The sequence below is a fragment of the Phlebotomus papatasi genome, chromosome 2 (assembly GCF_024763615.1).
Source record: "Phlebotomus papatasi isolate M1 chromosome 2, Ppap_2.1, whole genome shotgun sequence".
Taxonomy (NCBI): Eukaryota; Metazoa; Arthropoda; class Insecta; order Diptera; family Psychodidae; genus Phlebotomus; species Phlebotomus papatasi.
In genome coordinates, this window is record NC_077223.1 from 43,234,952 (window position 1) to 43,257,529 (window position 22,578).

Below are 22,578 nucleotides of genomic sequence, written 5' to 3' on the forward strand. Positions count from 1 at the left end.
CTAACTTAAAAAAAAACAGATTTTTTTTAGCATTAGGGGAGACCGGGGCAGAATTAGCCACGTATAGTATTAGATAGTGGTATCTTAAAGTTTGCCTTCGAAGGAGTATTAAGAAAACCACTCTTTATTCTAGATAGGATAAGTGTGCCAAATTTCGGCATAGTTGCATGCAAGCGCCAAAGTCTCAAGTTTGAAATGTAATATCTTTAATAGAAATTGATTTTTTTATTCCTTCTACTTAAGAAGTGTTGCTTAGAACCTTGTAGACAGTTTATCGTCTTTATTTACTCTAAAATCATTCTTAATACATTTCAAAATGAATAAAAATGTAGACATAGCTTTGGTGCCCTATTTCGGCCACCTTCATTCTCATAGTTCCTTGCCCTTCGGGAATTCTTTCAATGCCTTTTTCACGTCATCTCGTTTGTCGAAGCTACATTTTTTGTTATTCTTTTGCATTGTATAATCTCTAAAGTATGTAAAAACTAAAAATTCATGGAAATTCAAGGAACAAAAAAGGTGGCCGAAATTGCAAGGTGGCCGGAATTTGGCACACTAACCCTATATACTTCCCTTACTATTCATTAAAACATTTATCAGCTTCATATAAACATTTTTTGTACAAATTATACGCAATGAAAAATTTAATTTTGTGGATAATTCTACCCCGGTCTCCCTACTAGAAACTGGTTTTGAGGTTATGTCTCATACATCTTATACATAACCTTTATCAAACTTTTTTGTTTACTGAAACTAGAGAACGAAAACTAATATAAATCAACCACTTAAAATCATTTCTAAAATTTGTTCACGGATTTTTTTATCATTGTCTTTTAAGGCCTTTACAAATTGAGAACAACTTTCGTCAAAAAATTTGTTTTTGACGGAATTTTGACATTTCAACTGGTTACTTTGACATTTCGCACACATTGCATCCCCCAATATACAGAGGCTTTTCAGTAAGCACAAGAGCTTGACTAGATCCGTTTTTTGCACATTTTCTATATTCTTTTTTTTTTTAATAAAATGATCTGAACTTTCTTCCAATCCTATAATCAAAGAAAAACCGTAGAATGTTATCATTTCAAAATGATTCACTACACATTCTGCTATCTTTGAGAGTCATTAAGAGTCCAATTCTTGGTCCAATTATAGACGTTGCAAAAATTTAATCCGACTTTCGTATCGATCTTTCAGCAGATAAAAAGCTAAAAATGTGCACATTACGTGTACACTTCTGAAAATTAACTTTTTAAGGTGTAATTAGACAAAAATATTTTTAGTTATCATTTATTTCTGTAGTATTGCATATTTTATTTCAGTTACTATTATTGAGCACTGACCTTTTAAATAAAAACATTAAGCTGATGCATCTATTTCTTTGTCCCAGTACTGTCTTCGTGTGTAAGATTATAATGTTTGTGGAAATATTTTCCAGTAAATAAAAAGAAAATTAAGATGATTTGCTGAATAGTGGTTTTATATTTTATTTCTATTTTCTATTGACTCATTTTTTTGCCTGGTTTATTTTGCCATGGTATATTTACAGTCTCAACATCATTTAATTTATTACACATTTCTCTACACGATAGCCCCTTTGAATGCCTGGTACGCTACATCGTTTTCTATGTGGGATGTTTTGTATTATTAAACTTATCTATCACCATCATAATCTAGCACATTTTTTGTTGCATTTATCAGTATAAAATATTCTTGCCATGTGATTGTGATTTTCTAAGTTAAACAATAAGAAAAATATTTACTGTCAGCACATCAAACATAAAATTGATAATCTTGCCAGAGGGAGGAAAATGATTAGAGATTGATGCAGTTTTATATTTTTGCTTTTTAGTATGTGAATGCTAAAAAAGGGGGAAAATATCGTCTGGCATGTCTAGGTCGTAACTGAGTGATGTTTCAAATATAAATGAGACAGCAAATCACATTGAGCTTTATCATTTTTCAATGCGACTTTTAACCTATATATAAAAAAGCTCTTTGTCACTTTACAAAATTGCTATTTACACTGTGAGAGAAATTGTTGAGATTAATTTGCATTGCAATCTCAGGGAATTCCTTATAAAATAATCTCGTATTTTTCCACTCTGAGATGACTCAAAAAAAAAGAGCGTAAGAGAGCAAAAGATTTCTAACAGCGATTAGTGCGAATACTGGAAAATCTACGTCATGTCTCTAATTTGTGACCAAAATATAAAATTGTACTTTGATTCCATTTTGATACCAATTGATATGACAAACAATAAATCCCCAAATTATTTTGCACGTGAAAAGCAACCGAGAAAACAGTGAAATATTTCTCTTGATAAGAAACATTTTTTTTTCGTAAAGTTTAAAAAGCTCTTCAGTACAACTTTCCAAGTAAAAGATATATACATACAACATTCTTTTTAATATCTTCATCTTTCGTATTTTAAATGTTTTTCTTATCACTAATTTCAAAGCCCAGGTCGTAAATTTTCCTCTTACTAAGGAGTAATTTTCAAATATTCTGCGTATTCGGTGGTTTTTTTCTTCTTATTTTTTTTTCTATATAATACAAGACATTATCGCACCTTGAGGGGGCATTCATAAAGAGAAAGAGACAGCAAAAAAAAAGTTCGTACCAAAAGAGAGACATGAAAAAAAATATATGAGTTAAGAATTATCAATCTTCATAAATTTGCTTTCGCGATAAAGGAAACGCCACGGAGTAAAGAAAAATGACAAGTTGAGAAGAGACTGAAGGGGAAGATAGCCAAGAAAAATTTCGCAAAACTCGATTGAACCAATATTCTCAGTCAAGCATATCATAAACCATGTTCAAAAGCGTGCTATAAAAAGAATTTTGAGCTGATAATTTCTCTTCAAACACAGATTAGAGATGGACGGACACATACTACTGAAGAAAATCCAAATGATTCAGGAGAAAAATGTGCATGTGAAAAAAAACCTAAAATAAAAAAAATAGACTAGAACGGAAAATCTGGGCATTAATTTTAATTGATGGTTCCGGGATGAATTTGAGAGAATTTTTTTTTTCGGATGTCTCATGACAAAATTATACTGTAATCAAATTTATTAGTCGACTTATAAGACAAAACGACATCCCGGTTCATGGCATTAAGAATGATTTTCAATCTCATATCTCGTCTCTGATGCTTTTTTTCTGTCTCATTCATGCCTCTCAAATTTCGATATTTACTTAGACAGCTTAATCAAATATATACACAAAAATTGTTTCTTAAAACTGCCAAAATTATCAATTTATTGTATCAATTTTTCAAATGCATCTTGTTAAGTTTGTCAAAAGATTTTTTTTCTTAATACAAGAAAAAGTTTTGTCAAATGAACAACATCCTTTTGCAAAAACTTTAACAAGACCCATTTGTCCGCTTAACAAAACTATTTTCGGAGTTGACACGTGATTAAGTTTTATTTATATGCTTCCATTTTAGAAAGAACTAATTGGCTATTTTTCATGATATTCATTTCAAATTCACTACAAATAAATAATTGAGAAAAAGACTAATTTTTATTAACAACTGCAATAGCAAACAATAATAGCAATTCATAAATTTCGAATTTTCGATCAAGCAATTCTTTTGATAGCGCGCGTGGCATCACTTTTACAAGCAGTTTTTCTTGGGGAATTCTTTTTTGTAATTACTCAATCACTTGAGACGCCAATGGTACGGTATATAAGCAATTTAATGCGTAGTTACACTTAAATCATCAGTTTATCAATAAATTTTTCGATAGCTTTTTGAACATTAAGGGCTTGCAAGATCACCTTGAAACTTTAGTATCCGTTTTTAAACTATTGACTTTGAAAGAGCGATCATCATTGTACGATGTTCAAGATTTACCATGTTTGAAAATAAAGTTATTAGCTCGTCCACTTCAACTAAGCTGAACTTAAAAACAATGCTAAATGGAAGTAAAACTTACAAAATGAAATAAGTTATTCTTAAATGGGCCTCACGTTCAGACAAGATTTTTGGGAAAATTTTGACTTAAAATTAGATATTAAATGGGAAATGATCCACTGTAATTTAAAAAGAGGTGGCATAACGTCCCAGGCTTCACGAAGTGCTCGAACTTGTGAGTTAAATGCTATACCTGCTAAATCTCTCCTCCTGGTTCTCAACCATTTTGAACCAATTTATAAATCACTCAAAAGATCCATCAAAATAGTTTTAAAAATAATAGAATTGATTTTCGGACAAAAATTACTTATCGGTTCATAACTGCGGTTGATATCCGATTTGAACAGTTTTATAAATCACTCAAAACATTGCCCAAAATACTTTAGGAGTAATAATAATTTGAATTTATGGTAAAAATTAATTATCGGTTAAGAATCGGTTTAATACCAGATCATAACCAAGATTGGAATCAGTTCAGACTTATCAGGAATTCCAAGATCTTTCCAATTCCAACAAGCACAAACATGATACCAATTCGGTTGAGAAATACGCTCTCTAGAGTCTTTTTAACCTTTGACCTTGAAAACGGTCATTAAGAACAAGATGCCCGTCTGTGTAATCTCTAAAACGGGTCCCGGTCAAAATCCCGAAAGCCAAAATCCCGAACGCCAAAATCCCGAACGCCAAAATCCCGAACGCCAAAATCCCGAACGCCAAAATCCCGAAAGCCAAAATCCCGAAAGGGCCAAAATTCCGAAAGCCAAAATCCCGAATTCTTAAAAATGTTATAGCTACTCCCACGATTGTACCTGCGCTTGCTGGAGGCAAAGGGAAATCTTCTATGTCTTGGGAAATTATTCTAAACATTTTCCTCCATATAATTTCATTCCTATCAGGATTTTGAACATTCGGGATTTTGGCTTTCGGGATTTTGGCTTTCGGGATTTTGGCCTTTTCGGGATTTTGGCGTTCGGGATTTTGGCTTTTGGGATTTTGGCTTTCGGGATTTTGGCTGCCACCGTCTAAAACATTATGCAAAAATCGCACGATGTGTTTTTGTAAAATCGCAAAATACATGGTTTTGGTGGGAAGGGGGAAAATGTCCCAGGACGACTTATGCCGCCCCCCCCCCAAGTTTCTATCCCTAATTGTTTAGGCTTTAGGTGTGGTAAAGTCGTCAAAAACGTGGAGAAGTAGAAGATAGATATTTTGGGGGGTGAAAAAACCGAGGGATTTTATATACTGCTCTTTCTTTAGTAAAATTTTTCTCTTGGCGTAAAATGACGAACGAATATTAGTAAAAAAAAAAGAGTAAAAGATTCAAGAGATCATGTTAGGAACAATGTGAAAAAAACAACTTTTTACGAATTTGATATGGAAAGAACACAACGGATCAGCATGTCAAGAAAAATTCTCCGTATTTAGTTGAAAACAATTCGAAAAAGACTTTAGTATTTTTAATTCCTTCGTAATATCTTTCTACTATATCGCAAGTCCCTTTTTAAAAAATGCAGGATTCCTACTGAACAGATTTTGTCTATATTTTCATCAAGATTTTAAATATATATATATTTTTTTAAATTTATGAATGGAACTAACATTGCTCGAACTCAAAGAGAGAGCAGTTCATAATTTTTTTTTTTCAACTTGTGACACGACCAGAGGCCAAACGGTAAGAGATATCGATTTCCGGTCTTCGACGACCCCCCGTAAGTCAATATTATATAGGACAGTCTTTGCTTCTTATCCCTCTACCCCTTCAACTCTCCAAAACCACATTTTTTGGTTTATTTCGAAAGCGGCTTCTACGATTTCATTCATTTTCAAATATGTTTCAGAGGTGTCCAAGGTGAATATTTCGACCTTGGACACCTATATTCGAAAACCATTTCAATATCGAATTTTCGAAGATCAAAGTTTAACAACTTTTGAGTGCGTATTTAGAATCTTTCTTCATTAACTAATTTTTCAAGAATATTATATTTTAAAGATCATTCATAAACATTTCGTGAAAATTAGTATTTGAGAGACATTTTACTTAAAATCAATATCGTACAATTTTGAAAAATAATTAAATGTTAAATAGCGTAATGTATTTCCTAGAAAAAATTTCAAAATCGTGCTACCTTCGGACGACTCAAGTTTCGGACAGCTAATTTTTTTATATGAGATAATTTATTCTAAATAACTAATAAAAAGAAAATGATTCTCAAAGTAAGGTATTCCAAAATTAATTTTATTGCCTTTAGAGAAATTTATGTCCAAGTTGGAGAATTTTTCCTGTACAAGCGTAGGGACTTTGCTTCAGGACATAAATTTCTCTAGTGTGTAGAGGCCATTATTCAGATATTCAATATAGCAAAAGTTCTATTAATAAGTCTGAAAACGCACCATTTTAATTAAATATTGAAAAGAACGTTAAAAGAGTAATCAAGTAAATTTTAATTAGATCAATAAATAAATTCTTGACTTGTAAATAAATTGTTGTCGTTTTGAGATTGAAAACTTTAATTTTCCCGCCTAATAGATAACGCCGCAGCCCAATAGGAAGCTCTTAAAAATAGTGCCCGATAACCTTGCACTGATAAAAAAAAGAAAAACTGTAAAAGTCCTCGGCGTGGCGTCAGTTTTACGAGACGGCACTGTAATCCAACCAATGTTCTTAAGAAATTCTCTATATGTATACAACATGAGAAAAGATTGATTAATAAAATAAGTGGTGGAAAATAGCATTAAAAAAAAGTGAATATTCTATTGAGCACAATTCCATCATATGTTATCAGTTTTTGTCCACACAGCAACATTCTTCCCTCTCTCGCAGTTTTATATATTGGAAAAATGTGATATAGACTGAGAGAAATTCCCGGACAACGAGTATATTTGAGACTCTCTGAAGAAAGTCACTGTGTTATCTTTTAGTGGCTTCTTCAAATTTTTTCTTTCTCTGATAAATTTCCAATACAAAATTCTACACCATGTCATTGACAGTCTTTCTCTCCCACTTTTGCATATTTAATAGACGCATATTTAACTTCAGAAATTTTGCCAAACACAATTGTATATTTATTTTAAAAATTTGTACATTTTGTAAAATTTGTATTTTGATGTTGCACAAAAACTCACCAAGAATTTGAAAGATATTCTCATCAAAGGTGGGATTGAGGATAAAGTTGGCATTTTCAAAATTGGACATAAATTCACTTTTCATCATCACTAATTATTATTATTATTTTTTATATTTTAACTTTAAGTAAATTAATCGCACTATTTTAAAAAAATATATTTATATGACTAAACAATATTTTGCTTGAACACTGAGAGATCTCACAATTTTAAATTAGGAAAAAAAACTTTGGAGGAATTTGTTGAGGTCTTTTTTTCTTATCTTTGTTTTAAAATTTGAAAAACAAAACTAACAAATTGCACAGAGATCACAGACGATGCGAGAAATAACAAACACACTCAATTGAAAAAAAATCTTTATATAAGTTAAGAAAAACAGGAAAGTTTTTTAACCAAAAAACTATTCAGCTCCATTGAATATTTTGCGTAGAAAAAATTCACACACTCTGAAGTAATAAAATTCATGTAGAAAAAAAATATTATGTTGTCAATGAAAAGTGTTTGGTAGCACTTTAGAATGACTGTATCGGTTAGATGTTTAATGAAAACTGTTTCACTTCAGAGATGGAAAAAAGGCAATCTATTGAACGAAGAAGGAGACAGGCTGATGTGTAGTAATTATCGAATCACAAAATTCATTATCAGTAAAGTAATCATCGACTTTTCTTATCACTTTTTCCTTTGAGGCTGTCGTCGTCGTCGTATAACAATTTCGACCCAACACATTACTAGACTATATTAATTTTATAACATTTCACCGATCATCTATTTTTTTTCTCTAATCTCAACAACTTTCAAATACCGGACACTTCCACTCTTATAAATTCACTTGAGGAAATTCTCGATTGTAAAGAAAACTTAAAGTCAAAAGCTTTATTCTCCCTCTCTCAATAATCATTAGGATTTGGTGACTCTTCCAGCCCCTTTTCCCTCCACAATATTTGTGTCATTTATTTACAAAAACAATCCCAATTCCCAATATTTAAATGTTCTCCAATTTCGTACTGAAAATACATCATGAGTGGCGTCACACAAAAGTACACCTCAAACATTACGCAATGAATCATAAATTCTTGAAAAAGAACAAGTAATTACAAAAGCTCATCTTTTCTTTATGGAAGATCATTAATGTCTTGGGTGGTACTGGTACACAAAAAAAAGAGAAGGAGAGAGAATATGTTAATTAGAAAGATAAATGCGTGGTTCACAAAAATATTATCTCGTTTTTATGTTAAATTCAATTTCCTTTCGATATGCGCATTCTGATGAAATGTTTCAATAAATTTTCATTTGAGATCACTTCAACAGATGCCCTTTTACTGCTCTCTTTCTCTTTAAATCTTGTTTGAAAAGTTTTCGAAGTTTTTTGATTTAGACTGAAATATACAAAAAAAATTCTATAGCTATTCAAGATTATTTGTGATAGGACATAAAGAACATTTATGTTTTATTTGCTAATTATTTTTAACGACCTGTCATTTTTTTTCTCACCTAAAATTGCAAATTACTCTGGTGTAATTACAAATTAAATATCGACACATAAAAACCATCCATTAAGAGAATATACACTCATCTTATTTTCGCATATTCATCATCATTCTTGTAACCAATGAAAATCATAATTTTGTGGTATTAATTGACGTTAAATTTTTTTATCATAGATTTGGGATTTTATTATTTTTCTCTTTAGTTTTGCTATCGAAAAGCAAAATCGACGAAGATTTTTTTTTAATATTAATAATACTTGCAGTATTAAAATCAAATGATATGAATGAGCCATCAATTCCATTTTAGGGCGTGGTGTATCAAAACTGCTTCCCATTGAACACATCCCTTCCTAAACATAGGGGAGACCGAGGCAGCATTAGTCAGGGGTATAGAAATAGACAGTGGAGTGTGAAAGAATATTGAGCAAACTCCAATTTAATTAGAGTATTTAACTTCCTTTCTATTCATTTAAGTAGTTATTAATCTGATTTAAACGTGATTTTCACAAATTACAGGCAAAAAATTTCATTTGCTGGCTAATTCTTCACCGGTCTACCCTAATTATTTATAAAATGAAAATATCAAAAGAGATATAGAGTAGAATAGCCTAATTCAAAATCTGATCCAAATTAGATTTTTTATTAATTAAAACCTATCAATATGAATGGATTTTCGAATTACCTGGTGGAGCGTAAGAAGTCAAATACTAAAATAATTACTGAGCTCTAGTTAACATTTTTTTATTTCTTTCACAAAACTGCCGAAAATGCTAAAAAAATCGAAAATCAAATGGATTTTTTTTTGTATGAAAATTACATGATTCCGTTGTCACAAAAACCAAAAGGGACGTAATTTTGAGTTTGAAGTTAAGTTTTTTGGGACTTCCTATAAATCAAGGGGTCCCGGTCAAAATCTCGAAAGCCAAAATCCTGAAATCCAAAATCCCGAAAGCCAAAATCCCGAATTCTTAAAAGTGTCATAGGTACTCCCACGATTGTACCTGCGCTTGCTGGAGGCAAAAGGAAATCTTCTGTGTCTTGGAAAATTATTCTAAACATTTTCCTCTGTATAATTTCATCCCTTTCAGGATTTCGAAGGATTTCAGGATTTTGGCTTTCGGGATTTTGGCTTTTGAGATTTTGGCCCTTTCGGGATTTTGGCGTTCGGGATTTTGGCTTTCAGGATTTTGGCTGCCACCGAAATCAAGTAGTACATGTGACTGACTCCGTGGGGTATTGTATCAATATATTTTTTTCGGAGGCAGTCAAAATCCCGAACGCCAAAATCACGAAAGTCAAAATCCCAAATGTTAAAAATCCTGAAAGGGATGAAATTATATGGAGGATAATATGTAGAATAATTTCCCAAGACACAAAAAAATTCCCTTTTCCTCCAGCAAACGCTATGAGAGTAGCTATCACACTTAAGAATTCGGGTTTTTGGCTTTCGGAATTTTGGCTTTAGGGATTTTGGTGTTCTGGATCTTGGCTTTCGGGATTTTGACCGGGACCCGAATATATCTTGAAAGACCGATTAAAAGATTAGCGCTTAAATTAAAGATTTATTTCAGAATACGGAGGGGATTAGAATATATAAAACGCTATTAGCTTTAAACCTGAATTGGAAATCTTTAATTTTGACAATAAATATTTAAGCTTTAAGCTTTCTTCATCTCAGATTTAAGAGATGAAAGGGAAGATCCACTCGCATATTTTTTTAAAGAAAACCGGTCCTGGCCATAATTTAATTCAGATCCAAAATCGTTTTGTCTATCTAAATTACATTAAGTTATAGCCCAGCTTACTTTAAAAATATACGAAAACATAACGTTTTCAATATAGCCCCCATAGCCCCAATTTATCATAACCCTACCTTCTCCTGTCTAAAAATCGTTGAGGTAGTACAGTAGACCCTCTCAAATTCGGGCATTTGGGACCGAAATGCCAACCGAATTAGAGAGAAATTCGGGCGTCAAGTTGTTTGAAATGTAACGATTTTTTGTTCATTTGTATACTCATATTGAGTTTACATGCTCATTGCTATTACAGTAGACTCTTCGTTATCCGGCTGACTGGGGGACAAAATTACATTTAGGTTTTTTGAATGATCAACGGTTTTTCTATTTTGTGCAGTGTGAATTTATTTTCTGTCTGACAAAGAAAAAGAGAATTTTCTTTATGGTGTGCTTATGTTTCATTTTTTATCACAATTATGTATTAAAAACTTCGATACAATGTTAATAATACTTTAATTCACTCTGGACAAACTTCATGTTTAGTGAAAATAATTTTGAATATATCAACCGCCAGTGTTTGGCAGCTGTCACCCAGATAACGAAATGCCGGATAACGAAGCGTTGAGTGTATAAATTGCATGAAAACCACTTAATAATGCAAAATCACATCAAAGCTAAGACAAATCATGACAAATTTGAGCATATTTGGTTCATTTGATAATCATAATCGAACTTGAAAAATGTCAACAAACTATTTTCGAATTTAACTGCCGCCCGAATTAAAAAGTAGCCCGATCTTAAAAGAGCCAAATTAGCGAGAGTCTACTGTATATGGGACAAATTTCATCATAGAAATGATTAAAGATATTGAATAGCTTAATGAATTGAAACTGAAATTCTCTAATTTTCTTGATATTTTTAATAATTAAAAAAATAGTAATTAACTACAAATTAGCAAAAATATGGCTTCTGAAAAGGCAAATATACCAAGATAACCATATTTTGTCCAAATCACACCATTAATATCCAGGAAACGAAATAGCTACCATTGGTGAAGGAAGAACATCGCGAAAGGAAAGAAAGGAAGAACGGCGAAAATCCTCCGAAGTAATTCTTTAGAATAATATTTTTTGAGTACTAAAGAGATTTTCAAGTTTGTCAAGGCATTAATCAGTCATTCTTGTCAAGACCTCGTGCAAAATTCAATTGGAGTTTAAAGTTAAGAAGTCTGCAATTATCTTATGAATTTAGTTATTCTTTTGTTTTAAAAGTTGTGTAAAGGAAGGATAAAACCAAGACCTTGACATGTCTTTTAATACACTTTTAAAAGCCACTACAATTTTAGTAGTCTCAGTAATGGAACCAAGAACAGTATGAGCAGGTTATAAGAATTTTGGTTCCATAAAGCCTTACTTTAAGAGAATTCTACAAGACTGAAGCAAAAATTGTTTCTTGTTTACGTTTATTACAGTAAAAATTTAAATCTTTGATAACCTGTATATAGCTGACTGCTAACTAAAATTTTGTATCACTAAGAAATTGAGACGAACAATTTTTTTTTAGAATATCAAGAAGTTAATTTAATTAACTATTTTTTAAAAGTTATATAGTTTTAGCATGATCTGTGTAAATCTATTATGCATATCTTTCCTCCCTTATTCGAATAGCACGTGTCATTTATATCGAAAATTAAAAAAAAAATCTTTCATAATATAACACAAACACAAATAAAACACTTGGACAGTCGAATGAAAATAATTATCAAAAAATCTTCTTTACGTGACAGCTACAAAGAGAATATGTTTGATGATTAAGTTCGCTTTTATAGAGACTTTTCCTTAAAGACATTTAAGACCACTTAAACATTTTTTAATTATCTAAATTTTCTTTATATAATTTAAGTAAAATAATATAAATATATAAAACATAATTTAAACTTGCTAAAGCAACACGAAACTTCTTCATTAAAAAGTTTTTACACTTAATTCTATGTTTTTGTTTCACAATTTAATCAGGTTTCAAAAATTATCTGAAATATTTAATTAGGGTTCTGTGTGATTAAATTATCGTAGAATAGAAAAATTAACTTTAAAGTCGTTTACTTGCACAAGATTTTCATTGATCTTTAATGCTAATATCTTGTCATCTAATTGCTATTCTATTAGTTTCTAATTTCACAGTCGTCTGTATTTAATTCACTCAATCGGTTATATACAAAAATGCAACTATTTTATCAAACCTTGAAGAACCATTTCAAGAATGCATGTAAAATAAGTCTTAGAATTATATTTTGTTCTCGCAACAACTAGATAAATCCGTCCGATTGCTGTAAAAGCTCACAAACAACTGAGATTAGTAATAAGCAAGCACGCCACTGAAAGGATAAGTAAATATATAAATTGGATTGGTAATTACTCAAATTCCATGACAGAAAAAAACGATTGCAAGAAATTTGTATTAAAACAAAAACTAAAAATCGAGTATGGTCAAATTTTGTGCCACGTACATTATAGATCTTTTGTGATCTTTTGTGTTGGAAAAAGATTTCAAGTACCAAAAGTAAGTTCGCGAAAAAAGCATTAAGAGCTAGTGCACAGGTTTTTCTAAGTAAGATTCCAAGAGACAGTATAATAAAATGACTATTAAAAAATACAAATATATTGTTAAACAAATTATATGAAGTGAAATTAAAAGTCGTAATAGATTTTTTTCTCATTGACCATTAGAAAACTTAAAAGTATAGTAATATATTTCATCGCAAAACCGGGTTAAACCCACAATGATTCTTCAAAAATTCTGCACACAACCTTTTTGAATTGGAGAATCTCTAATGTCAAGATAAAGAAGCGATATTGCGACTAATAATAATTTACAATATGAAGTACTGAGAGACTGTGAGGGACATTTTTCTGCACAATTTTCTTATTGATTTCATCAATCAGGTGTAGGTTGAGAGATATGAGTTTTTGGGTGCTATAAACACTTCTTAAATTCTTTTATCGAAAATCTCCTTATCGTAAAAACAAAAATGTTGCTCATGAAAACTCCGATAAGATTTCTTTGGTGTATAATACACCAGTTTTCTTCTCACCCACAGCAACGTTCCCTTTTATTTTTTGAGTAGAAGATCCCTAATCTTCAATTCACTTTGAGCTTTCGCCGATAATACTTCTACCACAAATTTCATAAGACACCCATCATCTCTCTTGATACCCAAATGCTGAGTGGTATCAAAAGTCTAAGGAGGTATTAACAGCGATAGGGTTTTTTTCCTTTAGCTTTCTTTTCTAGATTTAACCCTCTAGGGTCCATTTAATGAAAGGTATTTCGAAATTCATTTCAATGTGCTATACACACCTGTGAGTCTCAGAAAATCTCTCCAAGTGGTGCGTTCCTTGGATAAAATTTCACCCAGGTGTGTCTCGACTAAAATTAAAGGTCTGGTCTACCTGTCATTGAATTTTAATATTTTAATGGTTTATTAATATTTTAAGGAATAATTAAAGATTATACTTTTGTTAAGAACTTGAAGCAAGTTTAATTATTGTTATTTGACAATGCAAAGTTGTCATTCAAGCCTTTTAGATTTTAGAAGCACTAGCAGATCTCCTATCGTTTAGGTGTAGGGTAAATGTCCTAATTCAAAACCATTTCCAGATGCTTTAACTTTGACAGAAGATTCAGCACATTAACTTAAATTTTTTCTGAAGAAAATTACATAAATTTGCTCCTTGACTCTTATAGAATGTTATTGTTTAGTGAAAATTCTTTTAATATAATTTGAAAACTTCTTAAATACAAGAAAAATACGCAAGTGTAAAATGCTTCTATTGGAAACAAATTAATCCAAATGGAGACAAGGAAAAGTTTCTAATTGGAGACAAACAGTGTAAGTGAAACCGCGAGGAAAGGCTTCCAAAACCGTGTTGAATTGCGCTTGAATGTAAGATTTGTTTCTATTCTTGGTATTGTCGTGGTGCGTTGTGGAGGGTATCCTGATGTTCCTCACTTAAAACACTATTTTTACTTTTATAACTACATTTTTAGTCACTACAGTATTTTCTCCTTTCCGATCTAAAACAATAAGAAAATCTCTCCAAAAAATCATATTTCCGGGGTTTCCTAATGAAGCATTTGCAGATACTTTAGAAAAAATCTTTATGATAACGAAATAGGTTATTATTTCATTTGAAAACTTCACGTACCGTTAACAATATAGATTAACACTTAATTTCACATAATTCTGTCAAAAATATCACACAAATGTAAGAAAAAAACGAATAAAGAAAAATCAGCTTAATTGTATTTTTCATTAGAAAACGTGGTTGATAGATGAAAAATTCGATGATGAAAAGGTACACTTTTAATTTTTCTGAGAAATTTATAAATTAAAATCTGTGAATATGGATTGATTTTCGCTTCATTTGGAGTAAAATTAACTAAATAATTAAACTGTGGTATAGAAAATTTATAAATATAATAATTTAGTACGTTTCCATTTGGAGTAGCGAAAAGTTTCCACTTGGAACAGGTTTTGAATTATCTTAATTTACCCTATGCGATACAGTTTCGAAAAAGCAACTTTCATATCCAGATATCAGTCCAATTTAAAAAAGAGTTTGCAGACATTTTTGGTGTTTGGTTATGTTTGTCGTATGAAACAAATGTTGTAATTTTACGATAAAATTTACATAATCAAGAAAATTATTTGATTACAAATAGTGTAACATTCTAATAAACTCGCAAAACAAATGACATTTCGCTTCCTAAAGCACGGATAATCGAAATATAGGTGTAGTTGGATTTGTAATATTTTCCTTGGAAAAACTTCAATATTTTCTTGTTGGGATTTTCGAAAATATTTCGAATCTCATCATTCACAAGTATAGACTTGAAAAATTCGAAGATAGATAGATAAATATTTTCATTTTCCTGATTTTCTTCAAGAATCTTGATTCGAAATCTCAATTTCTAAATCTTAGCTACCCGATATACTTATATACCCGATGACAGCTGCCAAAGACGTGAGACATTAAAAAAGTCCCTCTTCATTTTATGAGTTTTATCTGTCATTTTCAGTTGCAATCTTCCGGATAACAGAGAGCTGAGTGTAAAATTCTCACTGAGCTTTAGTCCGGTATACTTTTTCTTATATATCGGTATATAAAAATCTACCTCTTCGAAGACTCCATTTGTTTATGTTCGATATTTTTTTGATATTCAAATGATCCTAAATTGACCATTTTTTTTTGTTTTTCGAGAAATGTTTTACAGGCAAATTGTTTTAGATTATAAAAAAAACTGCAGTGATTTATTTGAGTAAACTGCAATTATTCTTGAAAAAAAGAATTCAAGTTCTAAAAAAAGAATCTGAACACCTTGTGACATAATTTCGAAATTCGAAATAAGAAAGTAAGTCTGTCAGACTATCAATTTTAGTGAGGGTAACACTTGGAGAAATTGCAACAGAGCATGGTGAAAATATATCTCAGAAATGAACCACTAAAGGAGATTTCCCGAGACTCACTTCTACATAACACAGTGTAGTGCATTTCGAAACTCCCCGGTATGAAAGAGGCCTTAAAAGTTTAATGCGAAATGAATATTTCGAATCAAAATATCCATGCTTAAAATGTGTTCTTTTGTATGAGGCTTCTACAGAAGGCATCTGGCAGAAATGAATAGTCATCTGAAGAAGCAATTGTTGAAAAACGTTGCTTTCTTTTTGTATTACAATCATAATAAATTGCGTGAATATAAATATTTCTGCTCATCTAGAAAAACTACATTTTCTGTATTTTAAGAAAATATATAATTTTCTTATGAGTTTTGTATGAATCATTCGTTATTAAAGGGTTAAAAAATGTTGTTTTAGAACCCCTTTTTGAAGACTCATCATCTATTTTCAGTTGTTTTCTAAATTCAAAAAAAAAAAAAAATACATTGATCCTCTTGTCTTTAAGGGTGTTCTTTTTTGGTGTATTAAGGCATGTTCGTCTTTTGTGATATCTAGCCGAGAGAGTGATAAAGAAAAAAAAATCCAAATGGAAAGCCTTAGCGATGACCTTTGGTCTGACTTCGTCATCGCGTCACTCTCTTTTGACTCAACACAAATCGCAGAAATGGCATAAGAGAGACACAACAAAACCAATGTAGAAGACGCCGGAAAGTGTGAAAAATGTCGTATGCTTTTGACTCATTCGCAACTTTTTCCGCGTCACAACCCCTCTCCTCTCTCCATTGTAAAAATCAAGTGCGGAAAATTATTTAATAGAGAACATAAACTTACCATTTGAAGCCATTGAGGAGTCTGGCTCTCCTTTGAGGGGCAAATTGTTATTCTCCATAACATTTGTCGTCATATCAGCAACTCTTGATGTTCAAAATATTCATGATCTGCAAGAAATGAGAGGGAAAAAAATGTAGGGTGATTCCCACTTCTGATGAAATGAATGCCAACAAATTGTTCTAAGGCATATTCTAAACTTCCAAGTCTCTCTTCCTCTCGCACTCATCTTTAATAAATTGGAGACAATTTTCAAGATCAAACAAGAGAGATGGGAATGTAAGACAATAATTGAGAAAAGACATGTTATTGTGATTTATACGAAACACACCAGTATCACACATAATTGCCTCTCCGCGTCACCACAACGTGTGAGAACAAAAAAAAAATAAAGAGTCAATTTTTACATGATCACTCTCCATGTGATTATTCATACATATCATGCAATAATAAAATACTTTTTTCCCCGCCAGAAAAATCTGTTTAGAGAAAAACTCGTTTTCTTCGCAATATCAACTTCACATACAAACATCTTGAAGCTTTTCTTCAACTGATTTCACGTGTATTTTTCAGTCTCATTAATTCTACAGTACCTTCCAGGACAATTCCAAACATATATACATAATTCAAAATCAACATTCATCAAAAATATCTAACAACTATATTTGTCAAATTTATCAGTGTTGCAAGTAACTGGAGGGTATACTTGAGAAATTTTGGCTTGTTGTGAAATTGATAATTTTTCTCATGTTTACGAGGAATAAATACATTTTCCACACTATTGTGCTAAATAAGTATTTGTAGGGGGGCTATTATTTGCTATTTACCACATTTTTATTTTCATTTTTAATTTTCAAAATTACGTCGAATTTATGATATTAAGAAGTCATGCTTTCAATTTTATGAAAAATAACAAAACGTATCAAAATTTGTTGATATTCACCCAATTAATTTAAAATCAAAATTAATTTATAAATCAAATCCAGAATGGTCTAAATGTAATAAGATCGAAGTGGATAAGGCTTTGTGGATTACTAAAAACTCATCAAAATTCGCATTATTATTTTGGTTGAATACAAAGCATTTTAGTAGTTTTACTTTAGATTGTGAATAGCTTCGTGTTCACGATTTTAAGAAATTCGCAGAATATTATCTGCTTCGCTATTCTTCTTTGCATTTACAGGTTTATTACCGATTGAAACCGGTTCAAACTTATTCACTACACAAAGACCTTTCAAATAAGTCTCATTTTATTGGAAATACATACAGAAACACGCTATTAGGAGCTCTTAAAAATTTAAAAGATAAAATCTTTTGAAGGGGATGGAAGAAATGCGAACGCCATCTGGTGGAATTTACTCTACACTCTCTCTACTCTACTCAATTTATCAAATAATTTTTCAAATACCCCTATGCGATACGTAAGCAAATATTTTTGAGGCGTTAAATTTGAAATGTAAATTAATTAAGATGATTCTGTAACGTATTCGTTTTTTCGGTCCTGTCAGTGCATGATCCCGGGACCTTCTCTAAGTTTAGAAACTTTATGTTAACCCTTCCAAAACAAAGGTTATAGTTCCACGGCAATTATTAGTAAAAATCCATTCAATGAACTTAGCTACAATTCTTGAGAGAACAGTTTAAAAGGCTAATTCTGGAACAGAATAAGGAATTTCACAGCTTGGTTCTTCAAAAGAGTGCGTTTGAAAATGAATCAAGTAACTCGGGATTTTAAAAGAATATAGGAGAAAGTGTCCATGCTTTGCACTGTCCCAAGCTTCATAATTAAATAAATTTTTCCTATGTTTCTGAATAAATGTGACTCCGCAATATATTTTAAAAACAGGACACTTTCCCCTATTATGATTTCAATTACTTCTAACAACCACCTCTTTGTTAAAATTATTACTCTCTTGGATTATATTACTAAACTTGAGGGCGCAGCCTGACTAACAGATTTTTTTTAAAGATTATCCGTAAATGAAAAATATATATTTTGTGTAATTTATTTTAAGATACTCAAGCGGTCAAGTCGTAGAATATTCGCTCTATGATGCCAGTGTCCCGTGGTCAAATGAATAATTAATACCTTTTTAAATGACTTATGGGTTATAGTTGTCTTCATGAAAAAAATTACCCATAAAAAGTTATAAAATTAGCATGAATATATTTTTACAGCTTAAAGTGTAACCTTTTTTTATGTAAAAAAAAGAATATATACAGTGGAGTTCCTCAAATTTGAACTCCTTAAATTTAAACGACGGGTTGAGTTGGATAATTTCCTATAAGAATTTTTTTATTAAGTATGTGGCTATCAAATAGTTGAAACATTTTTCTTACAATAATCGTATGTACCTACAACGAGCAGGGGAGGGCCTTATCATATTGTTTTTTCTGGAAATTGGAAGCAACGCTAAGACGGCGATGGTTACAAAAAAAGAGAAAATGTGCTAATTAATATGAATCTAAATAGTATTAGAAATTTTTAAGGTCTACTCGGAACTCGTGGAAAAATCCATTTGGTCACATTTTTCCCAGAAATGGAATGATAACATTTGGATACTCCGTATCGATAGTATTGATAAATCTATATCTGATAGATTTAACAAATTTAGTCAATGTACTAGAAATATTTTAGATAAATTGTTCATATTTTGAAAATGTTTAGAGATTAATAGATTTTTTAAAACCTATTATGGGGGTATAGGGAGACGCTGTCAACACGCATCTTAAGGATCACTGAATTTAAATTAAATTCTTTACCTTAATTGATTACAAACTCCATTGATTTAGATAGAGTAACCATCCTAGAAAACAAATTGACAACCAGAATTCAAATCAGGAAAGAGGAAAGAGGCCAATTTTAACAAATTCGACAAGATGTCGAGTTTTCCGTCCGCCATTTTGAGCAAAAATGTTACATGACTCCGCGAAATCAAAAAAATAAGCAACAACAAAATGTATTTCCATCTGTGTCGGAACTCGGAACAAGTAATTGAAGGACTAAAGTTACTAAACTTACTAAAAATCCATTCCCGACAGCAATTTGGATATTTACGCAGAAATAAATTTTCCAAAATCGTTCAATTCGAAATCTTAAAAGAATATGCGACTGTCGGTAAGTTATCTATTTTTTTTAAGAAAAGAGAGTGCAAAATCTCATCGTACTAAAAGCATTTTAAAAACATCTACAATTATAGAATTTTTAACAGAATTGGAGTAGAAGTAGAGGTTGTCATTTAGACTAAACGACTCAAAAGAGCCTAGGTGCTGATTGCCTGCTAACTCATATACACTCTGTTTTTCAATCTATCTATCTATTTTAATTACAAAAAGTGCACCTATCGTTTAAATTTTTCAGAATCGACAGTCGATACTGTCGAAAATAAGTTATCATGTCATCTCAGGTTCTCTTACTTAAACCAATGACTTGATATCTTTTTCTCCTAATAATTTTTCGAGGTTTTCAGAGTAAAAAAAACTCTAGTGAATATATTTTAAAACCGATTGAGGCAGATTAGATTTCATTTCAAAGGTTTTAAAATCCTTTACTGGTTTGAACAGTTATATGCTTTTATTAGGGTGTAGAGTAGTAACGTATGGCCAGTGAAATCTGCACAAAAGTTTGAAGGCTTGAAAAAAATTAAAATGTATACCAGTCACTTTTATACCACTTTAGAGTGTTGCCAGATGTGTTCTTAACATGACATGAAAGTTTTGCTAGATTTAGTTAGGAAACATGGCTCCCACAAATAATAATGAAGAGTATAGACGAAAATTAGTTTGTAATTTTCAGAACAGTCATCCCACATTGAATAAATCTGAAGTCGTAAAACATTTTGTGACTATGGGAACGCGAAGGAGTATTTATAGCATCCTGTCGAACTATGGGAAGCGAAAAATCACTACACGAGCTAAGGGATCTGGAAATTTTAGCACCCTTAGTCAATCGAAGATGCGGGCTCGACTTGCAAGTTAACATCCAATAAAGTTGCAAAGTCGTACCGTGAGCTTGGTAACAAACTTGAATGTAGCAAAACAACGGTGAAGAAGTATCTGAAGTCTATGGGAATCAAGAGGAGAACCAGAAAACCGAAGCCAGCTGTCTCAGAAACTCAGGAAAAGACTCAGAAAATTCGTTTGTCTCTTTTGATCCAAAATGTTTTTCACGCTCAGAACGACATTGTTTGTGTCATGGATGATGAGTCCTATTTCACCATGGATGGTAATAAGTGGCAGGGGCAGTATTATTATGTACGTGACGACAATGTAGACAAGAAAGATAACTACGTTGAGCATACTAAGTACCCGAAAAAGGTCCTTTAGTGGCTTGCAATCAGTGCTGCTGGAATGTCTGAGCCCGCGTTCCTCACAAAGAGTCTAACGCAAAATTCTGACGTCTATATCAGAGATTGCTTGCCTAAGCTGGAAGCTTTCATCAATAAGTATCATCGAAGGGACAATGTGATCTTCTGGCCAGACCTAGCACCCAGCCATTACTCAAGGAAGACAATGAACGCATTGGAGGAACTTGACATACCTGTTGTCAAGAAGGAAGAAAGCTCCCCCTAACGTCCCCCAATTGAGGCCTATTAAATCATTTTGGGCTAATATTAAGTGAAAGGTGTATGCCCGAAACTTTCGACCCAAAACCGAAGTCACGCTGAAGGGAAAAATAAAACGAGAGTTGAAGAAGATGCCAACATCCACATTTTCGACATCAATGGCGGAAGTTCCCCGAATGTGCTGAAAAGCTCATCGGATCGGACCGGATTTTTTCATGAAATAAGTTCATACATATACCTTTCAAAACATGTAAAAAAGTTATAATAAAACTATGTACAAATATTAGAAAATTGTGTTTGAACTTTGTGCAGATTTCACTGGCCATACGTTAGATGTCAGACATCTCTACTCATTTCTAGCGATAAATGCTCATTGGGGTGCAATTGAATATATGACTGCGTGTAATATTTCAAGAAGATACTGTTCAGGTACTTAATAGTTAAGCAGTCATACGTAATATTTACAATTTGCTATTGACTGGGGGCAACTGATGAGGGGCAGAGGAATGTTGTGGAAAACCCGGGAGCCGGAGAGATGATACTGGAGGGGTATTCTCTGACCAGAAGAAGAGATCCAAGCGACCTTCGAGAGGAGAGGTTTTTTTTTTGGAGACTCTTCGGAAGCGGCTCGTTTTGGCCAAAACGAGACAGAGGCTAATAAGTGGAAGGGGGGAGGGAGCAAAAAGTGGGAGCCAGTGCTGGAAAAAAAACCAGCCTGGGATAAGTAAAAATAATGATGAGTTGAGGAATTGCTGAGATTGATGACGACATGTCTGAGGCGGAATTGTGGACAATTCCAGGGAATGTTTGAGCCTCCATGGATGGGTCTGTGTGTGGCAAGAGCCAAAAGCCTCTCCGGGAATGATAAGATAGTGCCGATAAGAGCCCTCCCGGACACATTTGCCATTCTTCCCACCAAAAGATTATCTCCTCTTTGAGACACTCTCACAAGTTTTTCCTGCACAAACCATATAATTTTTTTTCCTTCTCATTATTTATAGCGCCTTCATTTTCTCACACTCTCGCACACGCCAATTTTACCATTTAACACAGCGAAGAGAGTCAAGAAAATTATTAAATAATCTATTTCATCAATCTTGTGTCGCATGCAACAAGTTGGGTGAAAATTTCCTCCTTCGTGGGGACTTTTCGATGGGGATTATTGGGCGAAAATGGAGTCAGCTGGGGGTGATTTTTGTTAAATTGAATAGTATACCTGGGACTGCAACTGATGATACTTCATGACACCCTCAACTATTGCATTATCACAGAAAAAATAGTGAAAAACTTTAACCAAAATATTTTCACAATCACTTCGCGATTTGGCATTTGCACCCACTTGAAGGTGCTGTTCTTACAAAACCATTTAAAATGACCGTTATATTGCAGGTTTTGTAAAAATGTTTTATGTCTACTGTGTTTTTTGTGAAGTTTTTACTTGGAATTTTTACCAAA

The 22,578-nt window shown here is 32.1% G+C and overlaps 1 protein-coding gene across 8 annotated transcripts in view; it reads right to left on the minus strand.

Annotated features, from left to right (window-relative positions):
• Positions 1–22,510, minus strand: part of LOC129801190 (transcription factor HNF-4 homolog) — a 37,208-nt gene extending 14,698 nt beyond the window's left edge. For 3 of the 8 annotated variants that reach the window (XM_055845985.1, XM_055845983.1, XM_055845980.1), the window contains exons 1-2: positions 22,340–22,484; positions 16,562–16,668 (exon numbers count right to left, since the gene is read on the minus strand). In XM_055845985.1, the coding sequence (XP_055701960.1) occupies positions 16,562–16,634 (73 nt within the window). In that variant the 5' untranslated portion in view covers positions 16,635–16,668; positions 22,340–22,484. Of the gene's footprint in view, positions 1–7,049; positions 7,597–16,561; positions 16,669–22,339 lie in introns of those variants that run through there. The other 5 variants (XM_055845979.1, XM_055845977.1, XM_055845981.1 and 2 more) reach the window with 5 other exon arrangements.
• Positions 22,511–22,578: the final 68 nt, after the last annotated feature.